We start from the raw sequence: 22,641 nt of genomic DNA, 5'->3' as shown, positions 1-22,641 counted from the left end.
ATACTAAATCCAGATACTCAAGGAAGAGTTGTGACCATATGAAGCGATTCCCTGATCTGAAGTAATCCTGCCCTTACCTTTGTACTTTTGCCTCATTCCAGTACAGCTGATCCTTTTTTTCTGAGATGAGAAAAAGTCTTGTGCCTTATGCCAAACCAGTTTGTGGTTTACATGCAAACAAAGGAGTGAGAGTTTGAGCATCAAAGACATTTCACATTATACATTGTAAATCCTCATGTGCCCTCTTTGTCATTGACATTATATAGTGTTTGACACTACACATTGTAAAACATCATTGCCAAATGAAATCAGATGACTAATTCATGGAATTTTACTTTAATCTGTGCTTCACAGTAATTGCCATTCTTAAGAAGGCAGCTACTTAATTTAACGTGATTCTTCTTTGTATGCCACCAGGATAAACACAGACCTCATATGAAAGCATTTAACCTCCCTTCCTCATAACTCTGGATAACCAGGGCTGGGTGTAGACAGGCCAGATCGTGGTGCTGTGAAGTCTGTGGCTGTGACCTTTCCACCTCAGACATCTGAGAGCACACACTGCAGCAGTGCTAATGAAAGTGCCCTTTCTCAATGAACTCCTGCTTCACAGTCCCTGCCATGGTATATTGCATAATCTGAGATGATGTAAAAATGATCCGCAGTGCAGAAGATGAAATAAGTCTTCTTCCTTCCTTCCTTCCTCATCTTCCTCTCAGATAGGCTGCTTGAATTGCTTTTGTTTTGGGGTGACCCTTGTTCCAAGTGATTTCTGCACCGAAAGGAAAGCAAAGAGCTTTTTACAGCTGCTGCTTGTAGATCATGACTCTTCAGATATAAATCAACAGGACCATTTTTATGCTGTTGTCTAGTCCCCATTATCTGCAAAAACTAATCAAATTTAAGCCATTTTCAGATACAGTGATTGAACAAGTTATTGTGTTAGAATGTTGTTTTTTTAATGACAAGTGCCATTGTGCTATTGTCATGAATATATGAAGAAATACCCTGAACTGCTTTAGCTCCCAGTTGTCTCTTTGCAAAGCAATCTTTGTGCTACACATGGGGGGGCAAATGTTTCTGTAATACAGACCCCGACTCCTTTAATTACAGCTTATTATGCTGTGAAGGAAAAAAAGCGACTAAAGCTCTTAAATACCATATTAATAACAGCTATAAATGTAGATATTACCTTAGCAGTGCTGTAATAGAGTCTGGTATGCTGAATAAAAGTCCAAAATTTTCTAAAACTATGCTGCTGTAACTATGAAAGAGACACAGGTGGGAGCTTACCAGGAGAAAATAGGCTTGGTTGACAACTTGTGGCTGACAAATGTTAAAACCCAATTTCTGAGAAATTCTTGGTTGGTTATAAATTGGGCATGAGAGAAACTTTGCTCCCTTGAGACAACTGCCAAGTTTTTGCTCTGGATATAGATGCAGTTCCTTAAAAACAGAATGTATTTACAGCCTGTAAGATACCTGCTATTTTTAATAATGATTCACAACACGCTAACAATGGAATTTTTTGTTTATATTAGAAAGTGGTGGTATGTCTGCGTGGTTTTTGTGTGTCCATGCATGTGAATGTAACCCTTGTACATACTATGCAACCTGTGGAGGGCCACTATAGGTGGTATTCAAGTTATGCAATTAATTAAGTCCAGGCCACCCTAAGGCACAAGTCCCAGGGCGTGCACACATCAACCTTTCTAAAACTGGACCACTAGTTTACAGCACTGACACGCCTAAGCAAGAGACTGACATTAACCTCGTGCTAGATTTAAATCATTCCAGGCAATCTGTTTTGAATTTCCAAATGTGCCGTACCGTTCTAATGAGTTAATTCACTTGGTATCCATTTCCTCCTGTCAGCTGCTTTTGGAAAACAAATTGTGCATTGTTATCTTAGCCTTGTCTATCCTGTTAATGGTTTAGGAAATGCAGCTGAAGATTATCTGGAGTTTTCTATGGCAGAGGTTGACCTGTGACAATGGGATGATCAATCACATCTTGAAGGAGTCAGAAACTGTGAAATCCTTATTCATTTTGTTTTCTGTCTTCAGTATAGTTCTTTAAAAAATTGTTTTCCACCGTTTGTGCAGAGGGGTAAAAACAAAAGTGTCCAGAATTTTTGAAAAACATCCATTTCAGTGTTTAAATGTCATCCATCCAATGAGGGTGGATATAGCAATACACTACAAATTCCACATTTCCCAGCAGTATATTAGAAGTCTTCTCTGTTGCCTTCTTGTTCGGTGTTAGTGATTATATTGACCATACCCTGATGTTTTTTGGTGTTTCGTGATGCTTTCTTAGGCTAAGTGTGAGTGGGGATGGATGTAGTGCTCTCACCCCACAGTGTCTTTCAACACTGGACTCACAAGAGAGCGTTGTCCAGCAGGACCCTGGTGTTCCCCAAATGCTCATCTCCTTCAGCTCAATGGCGCAGCCTTCACCTGTCAAATCATGTCCCTGGCTTCCCAACGTGTTAAAGATGGCAGTACTTGTATCCTCTAATTCATTCTGGTGAGAGACGTTACTTTTAACTGGTCCTCCTTGAGTTTAGAAAACAAAGCTACCCAAAGTGTCTCTGATTCCTGTTGAAGAGCTGGAAAAACTTCCACAAGAGACAATTCCTGTCTATTAATCTATTTTGGCAGCAGTATCCTTCCCTGCTCTTTCCAATCCTACCACCACTTCCAAAACCTCACAGTTTTTCTTTACACACCTTCCTCAGTTTCCTAGCAAGCATTTCAAATCTGCTCTTCTATGATTATTCCAGCAACTAATTTTTAGAAATGCTTAGATATCTTTGCTCCCTGGTGTTCTGGCTGTGTTGCTCATGTCAGCTTTCGGCACTGTGCTGTGTGTTAACCCCACTGTGGCACACGGCGCAGCGTTACTCGTGCCCACACTCTCCCTTCTCTCCAACCACAATTAGATCATCTCAAAATATCTGTACTGCTCAGAGGCTCTAGATCTGATGTGAAGGTTCATAGATTAATTTAGCACAAGTAGTTTACCTTGGGATTTAAACAAGCTACTATTTTAACAGCCCTGAATCTTTTTGGCTGTCCCTGTGCTGAAGTCCTATGCTTCCCATAGGGTCTGTGGGAATAAAAAGTGTATAAAAAGAAAAAGAAGCACAAAATTCTTAGCCTTTCAGCCCTTCATTTCCCTGTGACTTTCAGACAGTTCTGACTTGCACACTGGAGAGACTCAGTGTTATTTTTTTACAAGAAACAGATTGAATGCGCAGGTTTTCATTGATCTCAGTGCAAGTGAAGTTCACCTCTCTGAAGAATCCCCAAAGAGTCTAACACATGGTGCTAGGAATAGTCAGGACCTTGTACTTGAGTCTGTTTTCTCCTGCACTTCCCCTCTCCTCAGCAGGTGGTGGAAAGACCTCTTTATTTTCCCTCATTACGCTTTTCATTGCTGCAAATGGCTTTGACCATTTTAGCCTTACTTTAACTTAAGCCACCAAAGTGGAGCCCTGAGTTGCTCTTTAGTCCTGAGCTGAGTGGGAACAGAAGCTGCTTACACAGTAGTGAGGAAATCCATTCTCTGAGAAGGAATTCTCTACAGCCTCACATGGCACTGCCTGAGAACAATCCTCACCAGCACTGAGGTGATGCACAAATCTGAGCTGGGCCAAATAACTTGCATCCTGTGCACATCTGAATTTCCATTTTCTCAGAGTGTTTCTCAGTGAGCATAAAAATCCCCTCCCCTGGAGGTGCTGGTGATTCTTGGGTGGCTCTCTGTACCTTGTGTGGCCTGAATGTGCCTGGCTTTTTGCTGGTGTCTGTGGATAGCTCATTCTTCCCTTGGTGCTGAAGAGCTGCAGCTGTGCATCTGCAAGATACTCCAGGGAGAAATGGACCACAGTTTGATGTTCATAAATAGCCTCTCCAATCCAACATCTGTGAAAGAAAATGCTGTCAATGCTTCTATTTCAATTTTATCCTTAATTAAAAAAAATTGTAATAATAATAAAAAATGTCCTGTATTCTCTGTAACAAAAGTTGGTGAAGTTCCAGTGGAGTCTGTGCAATTGCATCAAATATGCCAGCAGAAAATTTGGCCCATGAAGGGAAAAGAAGTCTCAATAATGTTATACTCTCAACAGGAATATTTATTTTTCTTATTGCCAAAAGATCATTTTCTCTGTTCAGAACTCCGACTGCATTTTTTGCTATCAAGAATATGGCTTTTAAATAGAAAAATAAAGAGTAAACTATGATAATTTACAATTTTACTTTAGCCTTAATTTTCAAGTGAAAACATTACCAAACTAAATTTCAGATAGCGTTTTATTATGTGCAAATCACTGTTGATATAATAACTTCTATTTTAGGTTGCTAGCAAAGAAAAGAACAATGTGACCCATTTAAAAACTGGCTCACAGAAAAATATTAGTAAGCCATTTATCATTTCTATTTAATTTTGGTGATAAGCACCTTTTGATAGAAACATTTCTTTGTTACAAAACTAACAGTAGCATAGGATGTATTTGACCATAACACATGTGCTTTGCAATGGTACTGAGAAATGGACTTTCTGTTTGTTGCCAGTTGTTTGGAAAAGAAATAAAAAAAAGAGAAAATGCTCACCTTTGAATTCTTCGGTAGATGGAACCTGTTTTTTGAAATCTCTGATTAAAAGGCAAATCAAACTCACAGAGCTGGACTGCTGCAATGGCTGGATACAGCCTGACAAAAGCAATCCAAGAGGTCTCTAGAGTGCATTGGCATAGAGGACCATAATGCAAAAATAATATTACAAAATTTCTGGTAATGATAATAATACAAACATTTCTGATACAGGTGACCAAGGAGGTGAAGAGACGAGATGCTCTGCAGGACCTGATTTTCACAAACGAGATCTTGTTGGGAATGTGAATGCCAGGAGCAGATGTGGCCACCATGGAGTTCAGGATCCTGAGAGAAGACAGCAATTTAACAACCCTGGACATTAGGAAAGCAAACAATGAGACCTGCTTGGAAGTATCCCACGTGACAGCATCTTGCAGAAGAGAGGAGGAGTTCAGGAAGGCTGACTGATTTTCAAGGATCACCTCTTCCAGACTCAAGAGTTGTTGATCCCCACCTGCAGGAAGTAAAACAAAGGTGGGAGGAGGCCTGCATGGATGAACAGGAAGCTCAAAGGTAAAAAAGAAACATTCAAGAGGTGGAAGTAGAGTTAGGTCATACGGGAGGAATATAGAGACACTGACCAAGCATGCAGGGATCAGGTTGGTAAAGTCAAAGCCTGCTTGGAGTTGAATCTAGCTAGAGATAGATAAGGGCAAAAAGGGAGGTTTCTGCAGGTACATCAGCAGCAAAAGGAAGACTGGGGAAAATGTAGGCTCACTGTTGAATGGGACAGGTGACCTGGTGACAGAGGAGACAGGAAAGACCAATGTGCTCTTTTCTCTTTGTCTCCACTGGTAAAACCAACCTCCAGGGATCTCAGGTCCCTGAGACACACAAAAACATCTGGAATAAGCAAGAATTGCCATTGTTGGAGAAGGACCAGATTAGGGGACACTTACACAGCTGGAATGAACACAAGTCCATGGGACCTAATAGGATGCAACCACAAGTATTGAGGGAGCTAATGTCACTGCAAGACCTTTCTTGAAATGCCATCAGGGAAGGGTCCTGAGGACTGGAAGAAAGCCAGTGTCACTCCTTTCTTTGAGAAGGAACTACAGGTCAGTTGGAGCTGAGTTTAGCAAAAGTTATCTTATCTTGAATTTAGCAAAGTTTTTGACACTGGCTACTGTGACATCCTTCCTGGTAAATCGATGTACAGACTAGATAACAGGAGCGAGTTGGACTGAAAATTGCCTGAACTGCTGGGCTGAAAGCACTGTGATCAGTTACACAAAGTCTACCTGGAGACCACTCACCAGAGGTGTACACTGGAGATTGATATTGGGGCCAAAAGTGTTTAACATATTCATAAGTTACCTTATGAGAGTGGGACAGTGCTCCCTCAGCGAGTTTACAGATGATAGAAAAATGGAACATGTGGCTGCCACACCAAATGTTTACACCAAATGTGGAGAAACATGCTGAACAGAAACCTCTTGAAGTTCAAAAAAGAGAAATGCCAAGGCAAAGGAACCCATAGAACTGCAGGTACCCATAAAAGCTGTGGGGTCAACCAGCTGAAAAGCAGCTTTAATACAAAGGACTTTCTGGGCTTCATTAGGAAGAGAGTTGCCAGAAACTCAAAGGTGGTGAACCTGCCCCTCCACCCAGTGCTGCTGAGTCTACATGTGGAGTTTTGTGTCCTGTTCTGGGCTGCCCAAGATGAGAGGTGTTGAGCTAATGAAGAGAGTCCAGTGCAGGGCCAAGAAAATGGTTAAGGAACTGGAGTGTCTCTCCTAACAGGAAAGGCTGAGGTAGTTGGGGTGATTGAGCCATGAGATCAGAAAGCTCAGAGGGGATCTCGTCCATGTGAATAAATACCTGATGGAGGTGAGTGAAAAGGATGGAGTCAGGATCTTTTCAGTGGTGACTAATGACAGGACAAGGGTCAACGGAACAAATGAAACACAGGAAATTCCGCTTAAATGTAAGAAAAACAATAATTTCTGTGACAGCAGTTGAACACTGGCACAGGTTTCCCAGAGAGGTGGTGGATTCTCCATCCTTGGAGATATTCAAAACCCAGTGAGACATGGCCTTGAAAATCTGCTTTAAGCTGACCCTACCTTGAGCAGGGAGTTAGGACTAGTTGGTTTCTAGAGCTACTTTCCAATCTCAGCCATTCTGTGGAACTATTGCTTATATAATAAATCAAAAAGTGTTGGCTGTGTAGGAAGCCCCATGTCACAGTCTGGATGTAATCATGCTCTTCTGCTGCTAGTAAGTTCTGCTAGAAAGAATTAATGTATAAACCTGCAGGGTGTAAGTGCATGTAGGATCCTGACATCCAGGGAGACAGCGGGGATCTTTTGGCACCTGATTCTGGGGTAGATGGGGGATGCTTTGCCGCTCCTCACCAGCTGCATTCCTTAGAGGCTGGGCTTTCCCATCCCCAGGTAGGGAGCACAGTGAGCATGACAACCTTGCTCCATCAGTCTGCTGGAGAGGAGGAGCGAGCTGCTGGTGGGGAGCAGCTAGGGAGCACTGGCACTGGGGCACCTGAGGAGCCCTTCTCTCAAGGAGAACCTGCAGCTGATTTTTCCAGCCTACTTTCTAGACCTTTTGTGCTGATCTCACAAAGCACAAAGGGAATAGAGCAGGGCTGGGAATATGTGTGAAAAAATATCTCCCCCAGTCTTTTAAATACTGAAGAGAAGGAGTATGTAACAGCATGACTTTTGTACCAATTCCATAGAGATACAACCACTTGGAAAGCAGTTTTTTCATTGTTTAGGAAAACTAATTTTCTGCCCTGCTTTGAATTAGACAAAGTAATTTTATTTTCTCTCCAAGTTCCTATTATTGTTATGACTATTATCAGCAATGAATTATTTTGAACACCAAGCATTAGAAGAAAGCTATATATTTTTTTTACATCATCCTTTTAATAGTAAATTTTGGCCTAGACCACTTACTCTGTTTAGGATTAATGCATTCATGAGCCTTAGTTTCAGTAGCTATGAAGAAAAGACATTTTAAAGCAAATTGAGGTAGCTGATATCTTCTCTAATGCATTTTTAATGTATGAGACACTGTAAGGACCAGAAAAGCATTCTGTGCTCTGCAATACAATTTGACAACTAGAAAAAAAAACAAACAAAAAACCAATAAAAAAGAAAGTAAGATAAAAACAAGCTAACAGAACATATGGGAGAGTGAAAGATACAGCCATGCTATTAGTGTCCAGTTAGCTAATTTTATTGGTATTTCCAGCATATGAAAGATGAATGTGATAACTGGTGGGGGTATGAGGATGTTGTGATATTAATAAGAATGTAATTCCATAAGAGATTGTCTTGTGATTTATAGCTAATAATGTTACTGAAATGAGGCTAATGAAGGCAATCAATCCTATATAATACATTTTTGTAAATCTGATTCTCAAAGTATTTCTGATAGAAAGAGGATAGATTTGTCTTCCAGCAGCAATCCCTGCTGACATGAGAGCTCCCACTGAAATCAACTGACAAGTAGACAGGGGAGTAAATAAACCTCTGCAGATGCACTTCTGCTCTGCCTTGCTTCTGTAGTTCCTCTCTCATGACAATGTCCTTAGAGTCACATTTTCTGTAAGAAAACTGCTCCGGTGCATCTGGAGCGCAGTCTCAGACCTCACTGCTCTACTCATGAACTCTGCCTGCTCTGAAAGTTGCCTTTGCTCTTGCTGACTTGGGTACAGATCACAGAGACCTTTGCTGTGCTATGCCAGTCTCTCCAGACCTTTAGGTATTTATGCAATTAGCTGGTCTGCGCTGCTTGGTTTTACTGGTATTATTATACTAAAGGAAGGCAAGCTTCATTGTATTTACCCATTTTGTAGGAACACTGCAGACTGCAGAGCATCTTTTCCCACCCCAGCCTCCTTTCCTCTAAGCAACTGAAATCAGCTTCAGTGAGATTTAACAGATCCCTGAAAATATACAGACACTTATTCCCCTCTTTGTCCCCTTCCTTGTCTGTTTCATTACCCATTTTCTTTGGAAAGGATGAATTGATTTATAATCTGTATCTTTATATCATTTGGAAGAACACCTTTTCTTCAGAGAAATGTCATGGGATATATTTAAAATTACAGAAATTCTAGAAATCTGGCAGTACTTTGCTTTGCTTGGAGTACAGACTCATAGTTCTCCTTATAAGGGGATGTCTACAATGAAATTACTCATCTTGTGAAAAATTTTGTGATGTTAAAGTGTGACCTCTGTTCTGGGTAGACTGTGAAGAGAAGCTCCCACACACATTTATCTCCTCAAGCCCAACACCTTCCTCTTCAGGATTCTGGAAATGGACATTATAGCAGAGGTTTCTGTCCCTGTCACCATTTAAGTCAATGGCAATTACCTTTTCGATGTCAGTGAGGCAGGATAAAATCTTCTGTAAACAGCCAGCACTCACATCTTTCCTCATCTCAAGAACCTTGCTGACATCTGACTTAACACCTTACACACCCACCTCACCCAAATACTTAAGTAGGCACAGATATGTGACAGCAAGGAGGTATCATGGTGAAGAAAAGGATGTGAATTTAAGGTTGGATTAAAGGTGTAGTGCTATAGACAAGATCATACCATCTATTTTTCTGTGCAAGTGAATATCTCCATTCAAAGCACCTGTTGAGGCAAGCAGCATGAGGTACAGAAGATTACAGGCAAAATATATTTGAACCATCAGATGCTCGGAAGAACTGAAGTCTTATCTGAGCTTGGTGAGAAGAACCTGAGAAATGACACAGACTGGAGAAACACCAGGAACACAGCAAGCAAGGGAATGGCTACTTATTTCAAAAGAAAAACAGCTGATTATATTTTGTCAGAAAAGGAAAGATTTTAGTCCTGACTGGTTTTTTGTGTTTGAGGTTACTTATGAAAACCACTTAGCACAGAGCAGATTAGATCCTGGCTTGTGTGTAAATTCATTAATGTTTCACTGAACTGTTCTAATGCCATTAGAGTGCCCCATGTCACATGTGTTGTGTCTATGAATGCTCTCTTTGTCTCCCTGCATAGCAAGGAAGGTGAAAGGCACTGGAATTGAACTGATTCTTCAAGCCAAGAATCTTTGCAATCATAAATAAAGTAAGTCCCTTCAGCTTAACATTCATTGCCTCCTTTCTCATTTACAAACAGATGTCAGCACAAGGAGAAGGCAGGTGCAGAGTGCCTCTTTCAGCTGCTTTTGAAGGAAAGCAGGAAGTGAATAAGTCACAGGGAGCTGTGTTGTTTGGATCTTTAGAAAGCATTTATAGCTTCTAGATACGTTACTGCTAATGAGGGTGTGAGATGCCAGCTCTTTGGAAGTTACAGCATGCACTGTTGCACTGTCATCAACTCTGATGGATGCAGTGTGCATGGGAATATAATTTAAACATGAGGATATTGGGAATGATTTAAGTTACCACAGAAAGTACTTAAGAAAAAAATGTCTAATACTAGAAAAAATGTCTGGCATAGTTGAATGCTATATAAACTACAAAATTTCTTATAATCTGGAAACCCCCAAATGGATGCTCCCCATAAATTGCAGCACTGTCTGAAACTGCATATAAATACCCTGAATAGTAGCTGTAAAATATTACAATTTACAACAGCCAGACTCCTGAACCTAATGAAGGCCACAAACTGATTGTTGGCAATGATATTATTGCTGTTAAAGCCAGCAGCAGTGTAGTCTGAGAGCATACTATGGGTGTGTGGTGAGAATCTGGCTACTGCCATTTTCCCCCTTAGGCAAACCAACTTCCCCACAAAATAGTGTCCTTTTTCAATGAGGGCAAGATCAGACGTGATATGTTCCATAGTCTCTACGAGACACCAGACTGAGGTGAGTAGAAAGGAATAAGTAGCCCTATAGCCTCTCTCTCCTCTCTTTCCACATCTATCAAGTCTGATGTGGGTGGAAACACGCTATTCTTTGTAAGGAGCTGGCACAATTTGCCCTCATTAGCAAAGCATGCCTACTTTTTTTTTGCCACTTTTGCTGTACCTCATTTGAAACACCACACTGCAGGGATTTTGCACAGTGCCTGGGATTTTAACTATGAAAGGAGTTTACAAGAAAAACGCCTGCAGCTTCCTGGGCTTGATGCACTGCATTGTCTACCATGGATTTCACTTTCCCCGTGACACTGAAAAAGCACTGCCATGGAACAACTTGCTTTGATGCCCTAAGCTAGCAAAGAAGTTCTGTGATAAACAAGCTTTTAATCATGTATTTCCTCACTTTTACTAAGTAAATTGCAACTTGACAAAGCTGTGTGTCAATGACTGTGCCAAAAGCTCAGCTCTGAACAGAGATGGTAAAAGAGAGTAGGAGAGAAAGTGCTCACAGGAAGCACACAGAAGAATTCTACTTTAGAAGCTGTGTCAATGCTTTGATTTAGTGCCATCAGTCCTGCTGCAGCAGGCCTTCTACTAAGTGCTAGTGTAAACAGTCCAGGAAAACTCCCAAGAAGCTATAAATGATGCCTTGTGACCTGAAAAGTATCTTCTGCCTCCCTGAATTCTAAGGAGGGATCTGCCAAAACAAAAAATGTGCCAGGACTCACAAGGAGCCTGCCCTTTCATGTGATAAGGTCTCTATGGAGAGAACTGTAGTGTAATCAAAGTACATAAGTAGCCAAATCTCAGCATCAGATTTTCAGGAAAAAGCCCTGCTGGCTCCTTCCATATGACACCAGTCCACGTGTGTCACACAGAACAGCTGGTGATGAGCCATCTTCTGCATGAAGGGAATACCCAGCACTTAAATGTATGTTAACATACCCAATACAGGGTTTTTCAGTGCCAAAATGAACAGTCTGGGAAGCAGCACACGAATGTAAGTAACAGAGGACCTTTTCTGCTTACCTGAAAGTCATCTTGTTGCCTGAAATCTTCACAGTATCCTGGAGTATTGCACTGTCTCCTGGAGCTACTCCTCTGTTCCTTTTCCAGATGAAGAGGCTGAGCTTATCTGCTTTGCTGATGCAGATTCAACAAAGCACACTATGCTATGAACTAACTCCCTTCCTGTGGAACAAACATTAGGAAGCAGCTGAAGACTCCTGTGTTTCAACGTAAACCAGCAAATGCCTGTTTTCAGATTCTTAAACAGGAGGGTGAAGACTGTGAAATACAAAATCCAATTGCAAGAATAAAAAGCCTGATATCAAACTCTTCTTTTTAATGAATAAATGTTCTCTGATGCCTTCCCCCCTGCCCTTTTTATACAGAACTGCAGTACACAGATGTATTGTAGGACATTGATAAAGTATTAGAACCACTGGATAAATTACTGCATGGAAATCTGGAGTATTTTTGGAAAATATTTCATATTCAGTGTGGGAAAGTATTTTTATTTTTAATGGTAGCTGTTTGAAGTTGCTCAGTGGCTTGGAAAGTTACCAGTTCCTTTTCATTTCTGAATATGAACATTTCTATGTCTGTGCAAGATGTCAATTCTTGAGGCTGTGGTTCTTTTTACCACACATCTAATTGGAGCCAAATATTACTACATTATTTTTGATTATATTATCACCCTGGAAGAATACTAATCCAAGAAAAATCAGTGTTCAATGTTTCTATACAAAACATTTAAATTAGAACACAATCAGTTGCTTCTTCCTTGTTATCTACCAATGATTAACGATTGGTAAAATATAAATCTGAATGGAAATATCTCCTCTTCCAAGGTTCCAGTTGATCAGTTTTGAATTGCCAAACTGAGGACATGAGCTAAGAGCCACTCTAGCAGCATTACAGTGACACACTGCCTGTCACTTACTGCCTGTTCTCCTTTTAAGTGCTTGTTCCTTCATAATTATTACCTGCAGTTGGCCACTGGACTTTGAAACTGCAAACTGCTTTCCATGTCTTTTGTTTCCTGCTGTATATACACTGAAATCATACGGTTTGTTATCTGTCACTAAGATTACAAGCATCATGACTTAAAAGGAAAAAGGTAGAAAAATGTCAATGAAAATAGGGAGCTCTTTACTGACTATAAAGTGTGACACATTTCTGTACCCAAAAATAGAGCAGTGGTACTTGAAATCTGATGCTGATTCAGTGGTGAATAGAAAAAAATGAGTAGAAATAAGTAAAAAAAGAGTAAACAAATATTAATATGTAGTAGAAATTTCAGGCCATAAAAATATTGATAAACACTTCAGGAAAAATCAATAACCAGGTTTCACACAAATTTGTAACAATTTTTTAACTATAATAATTAGAGAAGAGAATTGAAGTCATTACTGTCTGAGACTCTGTTGATGGTGATAAAGAGATAAAATATTCATAAATATTTTGGGGGTTTTATGTTTGGGGAGGAGTATCATCTGCTTACATCATGTGTGGTTAAAGAATTTTGCATTTTATTAATAGCTAAGTGGTATTGTGCAATATCATAACCTTAAAATCTCATTTAAATGTATGCACCTAGATAGGTGCTTACCAGATTCTCACAGAACCCTGGCATTTTACAAGAATTGGCTGAAAAGAACCAAAGTTTATTCTGTTTGGGTTTTTTTATTATTTTATCTTTAACAAATATAAGAAGATGTTAAAAGACCTAAATAATGTTATCATTATGTAAATATTAAAGAAAGAGAGAGAGAAATGAGATCATTTAAGTAATTACTCTCTGGTTTGACAAAAGTAGCAGGAAAACTACAAAAAATATGGGACTACAGTCATAAAAACTTGATGTAGAGGACTAATGCTAGTGACAATAGTTTTACTAGAAGTGTGTCTTGTTAAAGAAACTTATAATGAGATTACAGATTTGTTGAGGCACATGATTTACTAGTGTAAAAGATACTGATTAAAAAGGAACATTAGGGCTCATTCAAATGAATGGCATTTTAGGTCAACAAAACGTAAAATGATAATGCAGTCTGTGTCCACATCCTGTAGACTGGCTCCTGGATACCCTGACTCAGAAAGTGGATTTACTATTTATACTAAATTGCAGCAAACAAGACATCCAATATTTGATTCAACAGCAAAAAAAGACTAATGTGAATCCTAAATGTGCAGATAAAAAAAGAAATAAATGAGTACATAGAGGTGAAACAAGCTACAGAGTGTCCATATTTTTAATGTGGAAAATGGGAAAATGTGCAGAAAAAAGCTAAACCCAAGGTATCCTGATCTTAACCCTCTAGTAAGTGTTAATGAGCTCCTTTTGTTTAGGCCTCACGGAGGTGACCACATTAGACCACAGGTGAGCACATTAGAGAGAAAACACAAAGCAATAAAGGTTCTCCTGTCAAGGCAAACAAGCATAACATGAGCTAGAGGCTGAAAGTTAAAGCCAGAAAAATTCAAATTAGAATTGAATACCCATTAGTTAACACTGAAAGAGATTAACTACTGGAACGAGCTCTCAAAATAATGAATTCTTCATGTCTTGACGTCTTCAAGTCAGGCATTTCTGAAAAATGTGCTGTGGCTAAACACAAGTTATTATTTATTGATAGCCAAATAATTAACTTAATACATGAGCAATTGCATGAAACGTAATAGCTTGTGATATAGGAAGCCAGATTGCACTCTGAATGTACGATTTCATAGCTTTTCCAGAACAGGGCACATGAGCACTTTGCCAGCTATGGATGTTGGCACATTGATAAGTGAAACTTAGTAGAATGAATGATGAACTGACACTCCTTTCACCATCATTTTACAGGCTCAAATATGTTGTTATCCCCTTGCCACTTCATGCTGATCAGTGCTTCCTCTTTCTCACAAGCTTCCCAGATGAAAAGTCAACCCCTGTAAGCCAACACCTGCTTGTGCTCTTCTAGTGAAAAAATGATCAGGCTCATTATTTAACTCATTCTCTCCTTTTATTTAAACTCTAGAAGGTATTATATCTTTCCCTGATTCAGTACTTCCCTTTGAAACATTTAATTTGCAAGTGGTGGATTTAACGTCTTTCAGTTCCACTGACAAAGAGCCACTCCTTTTCGATAGCCATTATATGAAATTCATAATCCTTCAAGACTCTCATCTAATGTTAAAGATCTGAAATGATTACAGCTAGGTAAATACATATTTATCATCTCCTTATTGCAGATTTTCACCCTCAGCTTCCCATCTTCTTCCTTTAATTTGCATCTGGGTGTATCTTTAGTTTTGCTTCCTTCCTAAAGGAATAAAGAACTATTTACATAGGAGTTTTTCCATGTCAGGGCCCTTGATAATCATTTGCATTCTGTGTTTCAGAGACATCCTATTTCATCCTTTAACACTCTTTTCCTTTTGGCCTGGTAACAGAAAAAAAATCTCACTTCCCTTCTAGTCTTCTATTGTCTTCAGGAATTCACTTTACTTTTGTGCTTACTTTACTTCATCAGCAATTCCTGCTGTGTCCACCACTTTTTGTAATTTTTACACATTTTTTTTTGCCAGGGCTAGATCCTTTTAGGGGAAGGAAAAGCTTCAGGAGACTACATAGATTACTCTCTAAATTTTTTAGTGTGCCCTTAAATACGTTGTACTTTATAATTTCTTCAGTTCCCTTTTGATGGTAGTATTTTCAGTTCTCAAAAATGACTTCCTATTCCTTATGTTTTCTTTAAAGAACTTGAAACTATCCTGCTGTAGTTTTAGTGTCCTCTAGCTGTATGTCTAAATTCTCATGGGCAGCCATAATAGTCCTGTTTTACCCATTTGAACACAGGGGGACTACACAACAATTATGCCCATAGGTTTGTAGCTTGTTCCCATTTTCCCCTGATCTCTTGTGCATGTAAGAGGTTTATAACTATACTGTAGAAGAACTTCTGTACACACTTGCAGATCAATATGTTGATCCTTAAATTCCCCACCCAAACCATGCATATTGTAAAGTGAAACATGTGAAGTGTGTGCAGGGCCAATCGTCTATCCTATTACCTGGCAAAACCAGGAAGCACAAATTTACTCTTACAGACCATAAAAACACACAAGGCCATGGAAACCACCCTTTGGTGTAGATGTAAGGGGAAATTGGGATTCAGCTGACATATTTTTGGAGTATTTGCAGTATATCATTTGCCAATGTCAATCTGACTTGCAAACATACAGTGGCCTTCACTGTGAATAGTTTCTTTTTGCTATGAATGCCCCCTTTCTGGAAACGATCTCCCTTTACCTTTTCATCTTGGACTGTTTGAACTACCCAAACAAACTTTTCCTTTTTGTAACACATTACTACAGATGAAGAAAATAAAAATAGGCAAATATTATTATTATTCCAAGAATACTGGAATATTGCTCCTTTTGATGAACCAGTTCCTTTTAAAATGTGCAGAGATGTTTTCAATATTACAAATAAGCTTGTGCTTTAATGTTCAAATGCAGAAACTCTGTGCTCACACTTCTAAACTTGGAAAAGAATCAAACTTATTTGAGAGCGTAACCTGGCAAGAAATAAAGATAGAAACAAGACCACGTGGGAGATGTTTGCTGGTCAACCTCATAGTCAACACAGGAAGCAAAATAGGAAGCCCTATTCAGTGGAAAAACTAGATGCTCCGGGTCCCTTCAGCTGCCTGTCGTGCTGTACAGACATTGCCTTTTCTTTCAGGACACCTTGGCAAGAACTGAGATCTGGCTTGCAGAAGCATAAATAGACTCTAAATTACCCCAAATGGAATGCTCTAATATTCCATTGAACAATTCCCTCCCTATCAAAATATGAAATCCTGCATGCCCTCAACTACTCTAGGCTGGCAGCAGTGTAATAAAGAAAAATGTGGATAATAAGGAAATATGATCCTCTCAGAGTCTGAATTTCTCACCCCTCACACAGAGGAAATAACTATCAGTTCTGTGTCTGCAAAGAATCATGCAGGTGGGAATGTATAGTCTAAAATAATTAATATGTAATTCTGCCTTTTTTTCCCCTATAGATTTCTCAGTAGCCTGTACAGTTGTCTGCATTGGACTCTCTTCAGAGTGGTGAAAGCAGTAAGTAAAGTTGTGGACATGTAACCTCTTAAAAAAATATTGCTAGTCATTAATAACAATTTACACATACAAATTTTACAGTGTTTGGATGGAGAATTTTGGTTCAGGCCCAGTTTTCCCAGTATACACTTTTTAAGGTGTTTGGGGAAGATATATTATCTTCTGAAAAAAAAAAAATCATGAAGAACAAATAAGTCTATCTAGATATAGAAAACAGAAGAATAGTTGCTTGGAATCTCATCAGGATTAAGTATTTTACTAACCATGTTTCAAAATGCCATTTCTCGTTTGACAAAAGGAATGTCAGAGACTACACTGCTTCTGAACTACTGTTGTGTGAGTTCAAAGAGGAACTGTTAAGCCCCAGATCTGTGCCTGAGCTTTTTATTCCTGGTACTATCAAAGGGTGTGATCATTAATCCCAGTTAAACAAGAAGTCAGCATGTTCCACAGAATCAAAGGCTGAACTGGGATTCAGGAGAGAGGTGTCCTTCTCCTGCTTCTGTTGATGAGGTGCTATATCACTTATGAAGGTCATGCTGGCTGAGCTTCTCCTACTTTTAGCCCAACAATTTGATATTAGCTTGGGGGCCATAACTATATCTATCTATAGCTTTTTCAGTGTGTTGAGCCAATGTAGCAAACATCATGAGCAATACATTTTTACAGAATAGAGCACTTATATGTATTATAGTTATACATTTAACACCTTTTCATAGTAAATTCAACTATTGGGAGCTTCTACACAAACTTACATAATTTTACATTTGCCTACATCATTAAAGGAGATCAAATCCCACTGATCTTGAACAAATCTTAGATCATACTACTATCTCCATGTGATTGTTTCAACCCTTTTACTTGAAGCTGAGTCCATAAATGAGTGAGTTGGCTTGTGCAGAGATTGGTAAGGTCAATATCTGCATTTGTGATTGGAATTTAATGTGAGGGCTCAGTCCCATGCTCCATTTCCTGGTGGAGAAGCAAACTCCTACGTTACTTACACACTTCACCATCAAAGAAGTCCCCGGAATCTTCAGTGGAATGTAATCTGTTGATTAGATCATGCAATGCCTGACAGATGCTAAGGAAGAAACAGGATATTTGCACAAAAACTACTCAGCAGACATATGGGAATAAAGAAATGTCAGCTATTCAGTAATGCTTTACCTGCTATGCCTAATTTTCCTGATGGATATGGAAAGAATCAAAAGGTTAAAAGGAAGGGCAACAAATATATGGCAAAGCCATGAGAAGTATTAATTGCAAGACAAGAACTCACAGGTCTGATAAAGTTGCCCCTCATAAGCGTGAAATTCTAGAACAGACATCCCACAGGAAGGTTACTGCAGGAAAGGACTTAATAGAGAGCATGAATGAATGAAATACTGTATTTCAAGAACTGAGGGAATGAACCCAGCCTCCTAGGGCTGCTTGGTTTGTTTCCAAAATATAAGACTCCTTTTGAAGAAGAAAATTAATTTCCAGTCAGATGGACCAGAATTGGTGATGATTTAGCATAATGTATGGTTTTTCCCCCATGTGGTTGAACAATGATTCAAATGAATCTACATTAATAGAAGCAGCAGGTGTGTCTTTTAGAAGTGAGTAGATGATAAAACATAGCAACTTAATAAAGCCAGTTGGCTATGGGAGATGGGTGTGCATATACAACAAGATACCTCATGTGACTAAAATGCCCATTAAAAATATCTGAGTTTTCTGTTTGTACTAATGTCAGGTGCTCAATATATGAAAAATGTCTGTTAGAGATTTTTTTCTTCAATAAACTGCACCATGTTTTAATTTGGGTAGTATGATACTGCAGAAGGAAACCTGTGTTTCTTCTCTGCTCTTGAAAAAACCCAACCCAGTAAAGCCTTACTTCTTTTGCCCTATTTTCTTTTCACCTTGCATGCAGCTCATGAACCAATACTCTCTTGCTTCATTAATGAAGTTTCATCTCAGTCCTTCTTTTTTCATCTCACATTCACACTGATGATAACTTCTGCTCCCCTGCCAGTGCTGCACAGGAAACACAGGTACTGCTACTGAGCTGGGGATCACTGAAGCACAATGAGCTCCACACCTAGATCAAACCTTGTGGATCAACAGCACAGGATCAAGATGTCATCCTCTTGGGATGCCAGAATTCAGGGAGGTCTGGTCACTGTCTTAAAGTGGACTAGGATGGTAAGCAAAGGGCACTTCTTACCATTATAGCAATGCTATTTGACTGCTTCTGTTACCTTTTCTGACTGCTGTCAGGGATTGCAGACTGTCAGTACTACATTCCCATTTCCCTTCCTGTCACTGATGCAAGTTTTTGGGCCATTGTCTAGAAGAGATCTCTGTAACAGAGGTCCCTTCTGTCCTTTTTTCCCTTGACAGAATGAATATTCTCTAGTTCCATACACGGCTGTTTTCAAAGGAGAATGAAGAGTCCTTTCATAACCTTGCACTGAGGCATCTTCATGTTAGGGAGAGAATTTCCTCAAACCCTCCATTTTGTATAATTAGCAGTAGGAATTGATGCCACACTTCTTCCTTTAGGACAGAAGGGACAGAACTGGGCTCCCTTCCTTATTCAGTGGCTTCCTTACCCTCACTGAGGGTCTCCGTTCCTCTATAGAAGGGGCACAGTGCTCTGTGGTGAGGAGTAAACAGATTCACAGAATGTCTGATGATGGAAGGGACTTCTGGAGATCCTCTTGTCCAAATCATCTGCTCAAGCAGGGCTGCCCAGAACAAGGACCATTCAGATGAATACCCTCATGGATGGAGACTCCACAGCCTCCTGGGGCAACCTGTGCAGGGCTTAGTCGTTCTCACAGTGAAACATGTTTCCTGATGTTCAAAAGGAACCTCCCATGTTTCAATTTCTGCCCCTCACCACTGGTCTTGTTACTGGGCCCCACTGAAAAGAGCCTGGCTCCACCCTCTTTGCATCTTCCCTTCGGGTATTTGTACACATCTGTGAGATCCCATTGAGCCTGCTCTTCTCTAAGCTGAACAGTCCCAGCTCTCTCAGCCTTTCCTCATAGGAGAGATGGTCCAGCACCTTAACCATGGTCGTGACCATTTGTTGGACTCTCTCCAGTACGTCCATGTCTCTCTTGTACTGAAGGAACCCAGATCTGAACCCAGCACCCCAGGTGTGCCCACACCAGAGCTGAGCAGAAGGGCACGATCACGTCCCTCGACTTGTTGGCATTGCTTTGCCTAATGCAGCCCAAGGTATCGTTCACCTTCTTTGCGGCAAGGGCACACTGCTGGCTCACGTCTGACCTGATGCCCCACCACGACCCACAATGGGTGCCACCCACCCAATGCCCAAATGCATTTCCAGACAGGTAGTCCCCCTCCTGTCCCGGCGCCTGGGTTGTTCCTCCCCAGTGGCCGGGCTCTGCCCTTCCCCTTGTTGAAGTTGCTCTCCCTGGGTGTCCCCGGGTGCACAGAGCGCCTGTGCCCAGCTGGAGGGGCAGCAGGAGCTGTGGAGACACACACCCACCGGGGCTAGGGAAGCAGCCTGCGGAGGACGCCGAGGAAGCCGCAGGGAGGATCAGGGAGCAGCGTCCCGCCGGGAACGCCCGCTGCCACCTCACCTCTCGCTCGCCGCGCCGCATCGCGCCGCGCCGCTGGGACAGCGACGGGCTCCCGGTGTCACCCGGCGGCCGCCCCCGGCCCTGCCCCTGCCCCGCGCTCGCCGACACCCGCGGGCGGGGGCGGAGGGCGGGGGGAGGTCCAGGCGCGGAGCCGAGCGCCGCCAGCCCGGCTCGCCCCGCACACGCTCGCACACCGCACACCCCGCCCGGCCGCTCCCGGGGCGCCCGCCCATGGCTGACAGGAGCCTGATCGAGGGCGCCGAGCCCCTGCCGCGCCGGGAGGAGGCTCCGGAGTGGGGCTACGAGGAAGGTGAGGAGCGGGCGGCGTCTCCGCCGGGGAGAAACTTTGTCCGCGGCCCGGGGAGGGGGAGGCGGTGCGGGGATTTCAGCGGCGGAGCGCAGCGGGGTTCGCTCCCCGGCCGTCCCGCAGCGGGCGCAGGTCCGTCCCCGCCGGCGGGAGGGCAGCGCGGGGCGGCGGCCGCGGAGCCGCCGGGTCCGGCGGGGCAGCCCCTTCCCTCCCGGGGGCAGCGGCCGGACGGGGTCTGTCTGACCCGCAGCGCGTGCTGCCGGGTGCCTCCGTAACCACTTTTCCCTTGTGCTTCAGGAGTGGAGTGGGGGCTGATTTTCCCCGATGCTAACGGGGAGTACCAGTCGCCCATTAACTTGAACTCGAGAGAAGCTAAATATGACCCCTCGCTCCTGGAAGTGCGTTTGTCACCGAACTACGTGGTGTGTCGTGACTGTGAAGTGATCAACGACGGGCATTCGATTCAGATTGCCCTGAAGTCAAAATCAGGTATGCCGAAACATGGCCTTGGTTTTCCCGGCTAAAGCTTGTGTTGCCTGAAGACTCACTGTACTTATGTCCTGGAGTGTAGGAAAAGCAGCTTTTCCCAGCAGTGAGCAGTTGTGCCCATTCAGCATGGACTATGCCCGGTGAGAGTGTTGCTGTTGACTTTGGTAGGAAGAGGAGCAAGTGTTGCAATGGGAGTTGCAGATTTTGATGCCAGACTGGATGGTCAGTCAGATTGCTTTGAAGCATGTCCTCTTGTGATGGTGGTATCCAATTCACTGGCATTAGCAGCTGTCTGCATTCAGAAGCAGTACAGACTATTGCTAAGACAGTGGAGTGTCAAACTGTTCTGTACAGCTGACAAGATTTGTTCATGGTTCAAAGACCATGTAAGTTAAAAGTGCTTTTTCCTATTAATTTGAGTGGGTTCTGAATACTAAGTATGGAATTGGACAGCTTAAGATAAATACACCAGTTAAACATGCTCACAATATTGATGAGGACCAAGTAGAAGGCAGTCCTCATTTCTTAAACAATGACATTTTTGGTGTCCCTCATCAAATATGATTTAGAAGCAAATAATAAACAATTCCAACATAAGTGAAATTGCAATATCTTACTCAGACCTTTCATCTGGGTAAAATATCCTATATAAAGGAGACAAGAAAGTAGGGAGAAAAAAGTCCATTTTGCTTTCCAGCACTGCAGTAGTTCTTACCATGTGTTTGGAAGAACCTCCATGTTATTTCAACCAGTCTTAGCTAGTAACAGCCCTTTGGGGGCATTTAAGCAGCTGAACATTGTCAAACCATGAGACATTCCAACTTTTGTTTCCTTCTGAGAACTCAGTAATACTGGGAACTACAGCTGTGCTAAGTGAGGGAGTCAGTTCAGTTTTACACAGTTTTTTAGAAAGGAAGGGTTTGTTATTTTAATAATGATGCTTTCCTTTATAATTTCCTTTTGATGATAATTTCCCTGTTTTTTTCAACACAGAACATTTATTTCCACGTAATTTTGCAGATTTGCAATAAAAGCAAGATGTTGTACTTCCAGTCAGTTTTACTGCCTTCTTCAGAATCAGAGCTCTTTCCCAAGGGATAAGGTTCTCCCTGCAGGATCAGAAATTCTTGAATTCTCCTGTGGAGGAAGTGAGAGTGACCACAAATGACCTCATCACTTGCATGCCAAAATGCAACTCCTTCCATCCTACCTTTCCCAAGGGCAGTTTGAAACTTAGTAGCGATAATTAATGAGATGGGACCAACGCACCTAAATGCCTTTGCAAAACCATTAAGAGAATTAGAAAAAATGAAAGACTTCTTTTTATACTTGAATGCAGTGTGATGCCAGACAGATGAGTCTTAAATGATAAGAAAATGTGAAATAGAGAAAGTTTATGACTGAAGTATGGAATGATGATTTAGGAAATCTTGGTTTAGTTTCACCTTTTCCTTAGATTTCATGTTATGTAATTTCCCATTCTCTATTTGTAAACTGGGAATAATTTGAGAGGGAAAAGACAACATTTCTTAAACCTACCAAGAGGAGAAAAGAGTTAATAAGCTGTGTTTGAACCTGGCCTAGTATTCTGGCCATTTTTCATGTATTGCAGAAACTCCTGCAGTTTCTTTTCCTCACAGGGG

The 22,641-nt window shown here is 41.3% G+C and overlaps 1 protein-coding gene and 1 long non-coding RNA gene across 3 annotated transcripts in view; one reads left to right on the top strand and one right to left on the bottom strand.

Moving 5' to 3' along the window:
- Nucleotides 1-317: 317 nt before the first annotated feature.
- On the bottom strand, nucleotides 318-11,853 carry LOC121661931. Its single transcript, XR_006015134.1, has 5 exons — nucleotides 11,510-11,853; nucleotides 5,003-5,115; nucleotides 3,774-3,929; nucleotides 1,294-1,446; nucleotides 318-772 (listed from the first exon to the last, which is right to left on the bottom strand). It is a non-coding gene; the product is annotated as an uncharacterized LOC121661931 (long non-coding RNA).
- An 8,478-nt stretch (nucleotides 11,854-20,331) lies between these two features.
- The window catches only part of CA8 (carbonic anhydrase 8), a 48,486-nt gene continuing 46,176 nt past the window's right edge, over nucleotides 20,332-22,641 (top strand). Inside the window, exons 1-2 of one of the 2 annotated variants that reach the window (XM_042022588.1) lie at nucleotides 20,332-20,512; nucleotides 20,807-20,998. In XM_042022588.1, coding sequence (XP_041878522.1) covers nucleotides 20,434-20,512; nucleotides 20,807-20,998 — 271 coding nt within the window. In that variant the 5' untranslated portion in view covers nucleotides 20,332-20,433. The remainder of the gene's footprint in view (nucleotides 20,513-20,806; nucleotides 20,999-22,641) is intronic. The other variant, XM_042022587.1, reaches the window with a different exon arrangement.

Source organism: Corvus kubaryi, unplaced genomic scaffold, assembly GCF_017639235.1.
Source record: "Corvus kubaryi isolate FWS band 111438036 unplaced genomic scaffold, C.kubaryi_AGA036_p1.0 37216, whole genome shotgun sequence".
NCBI classification, from domain to species: Eukaryota; Metazoa; Chordata; class Aves; order Passeriformes; family Corvidae; genus Corvus; species Corvus kubaryi.
This window is presented reverse-complemented; position numbering and strand designations above follow the sequence as displayed.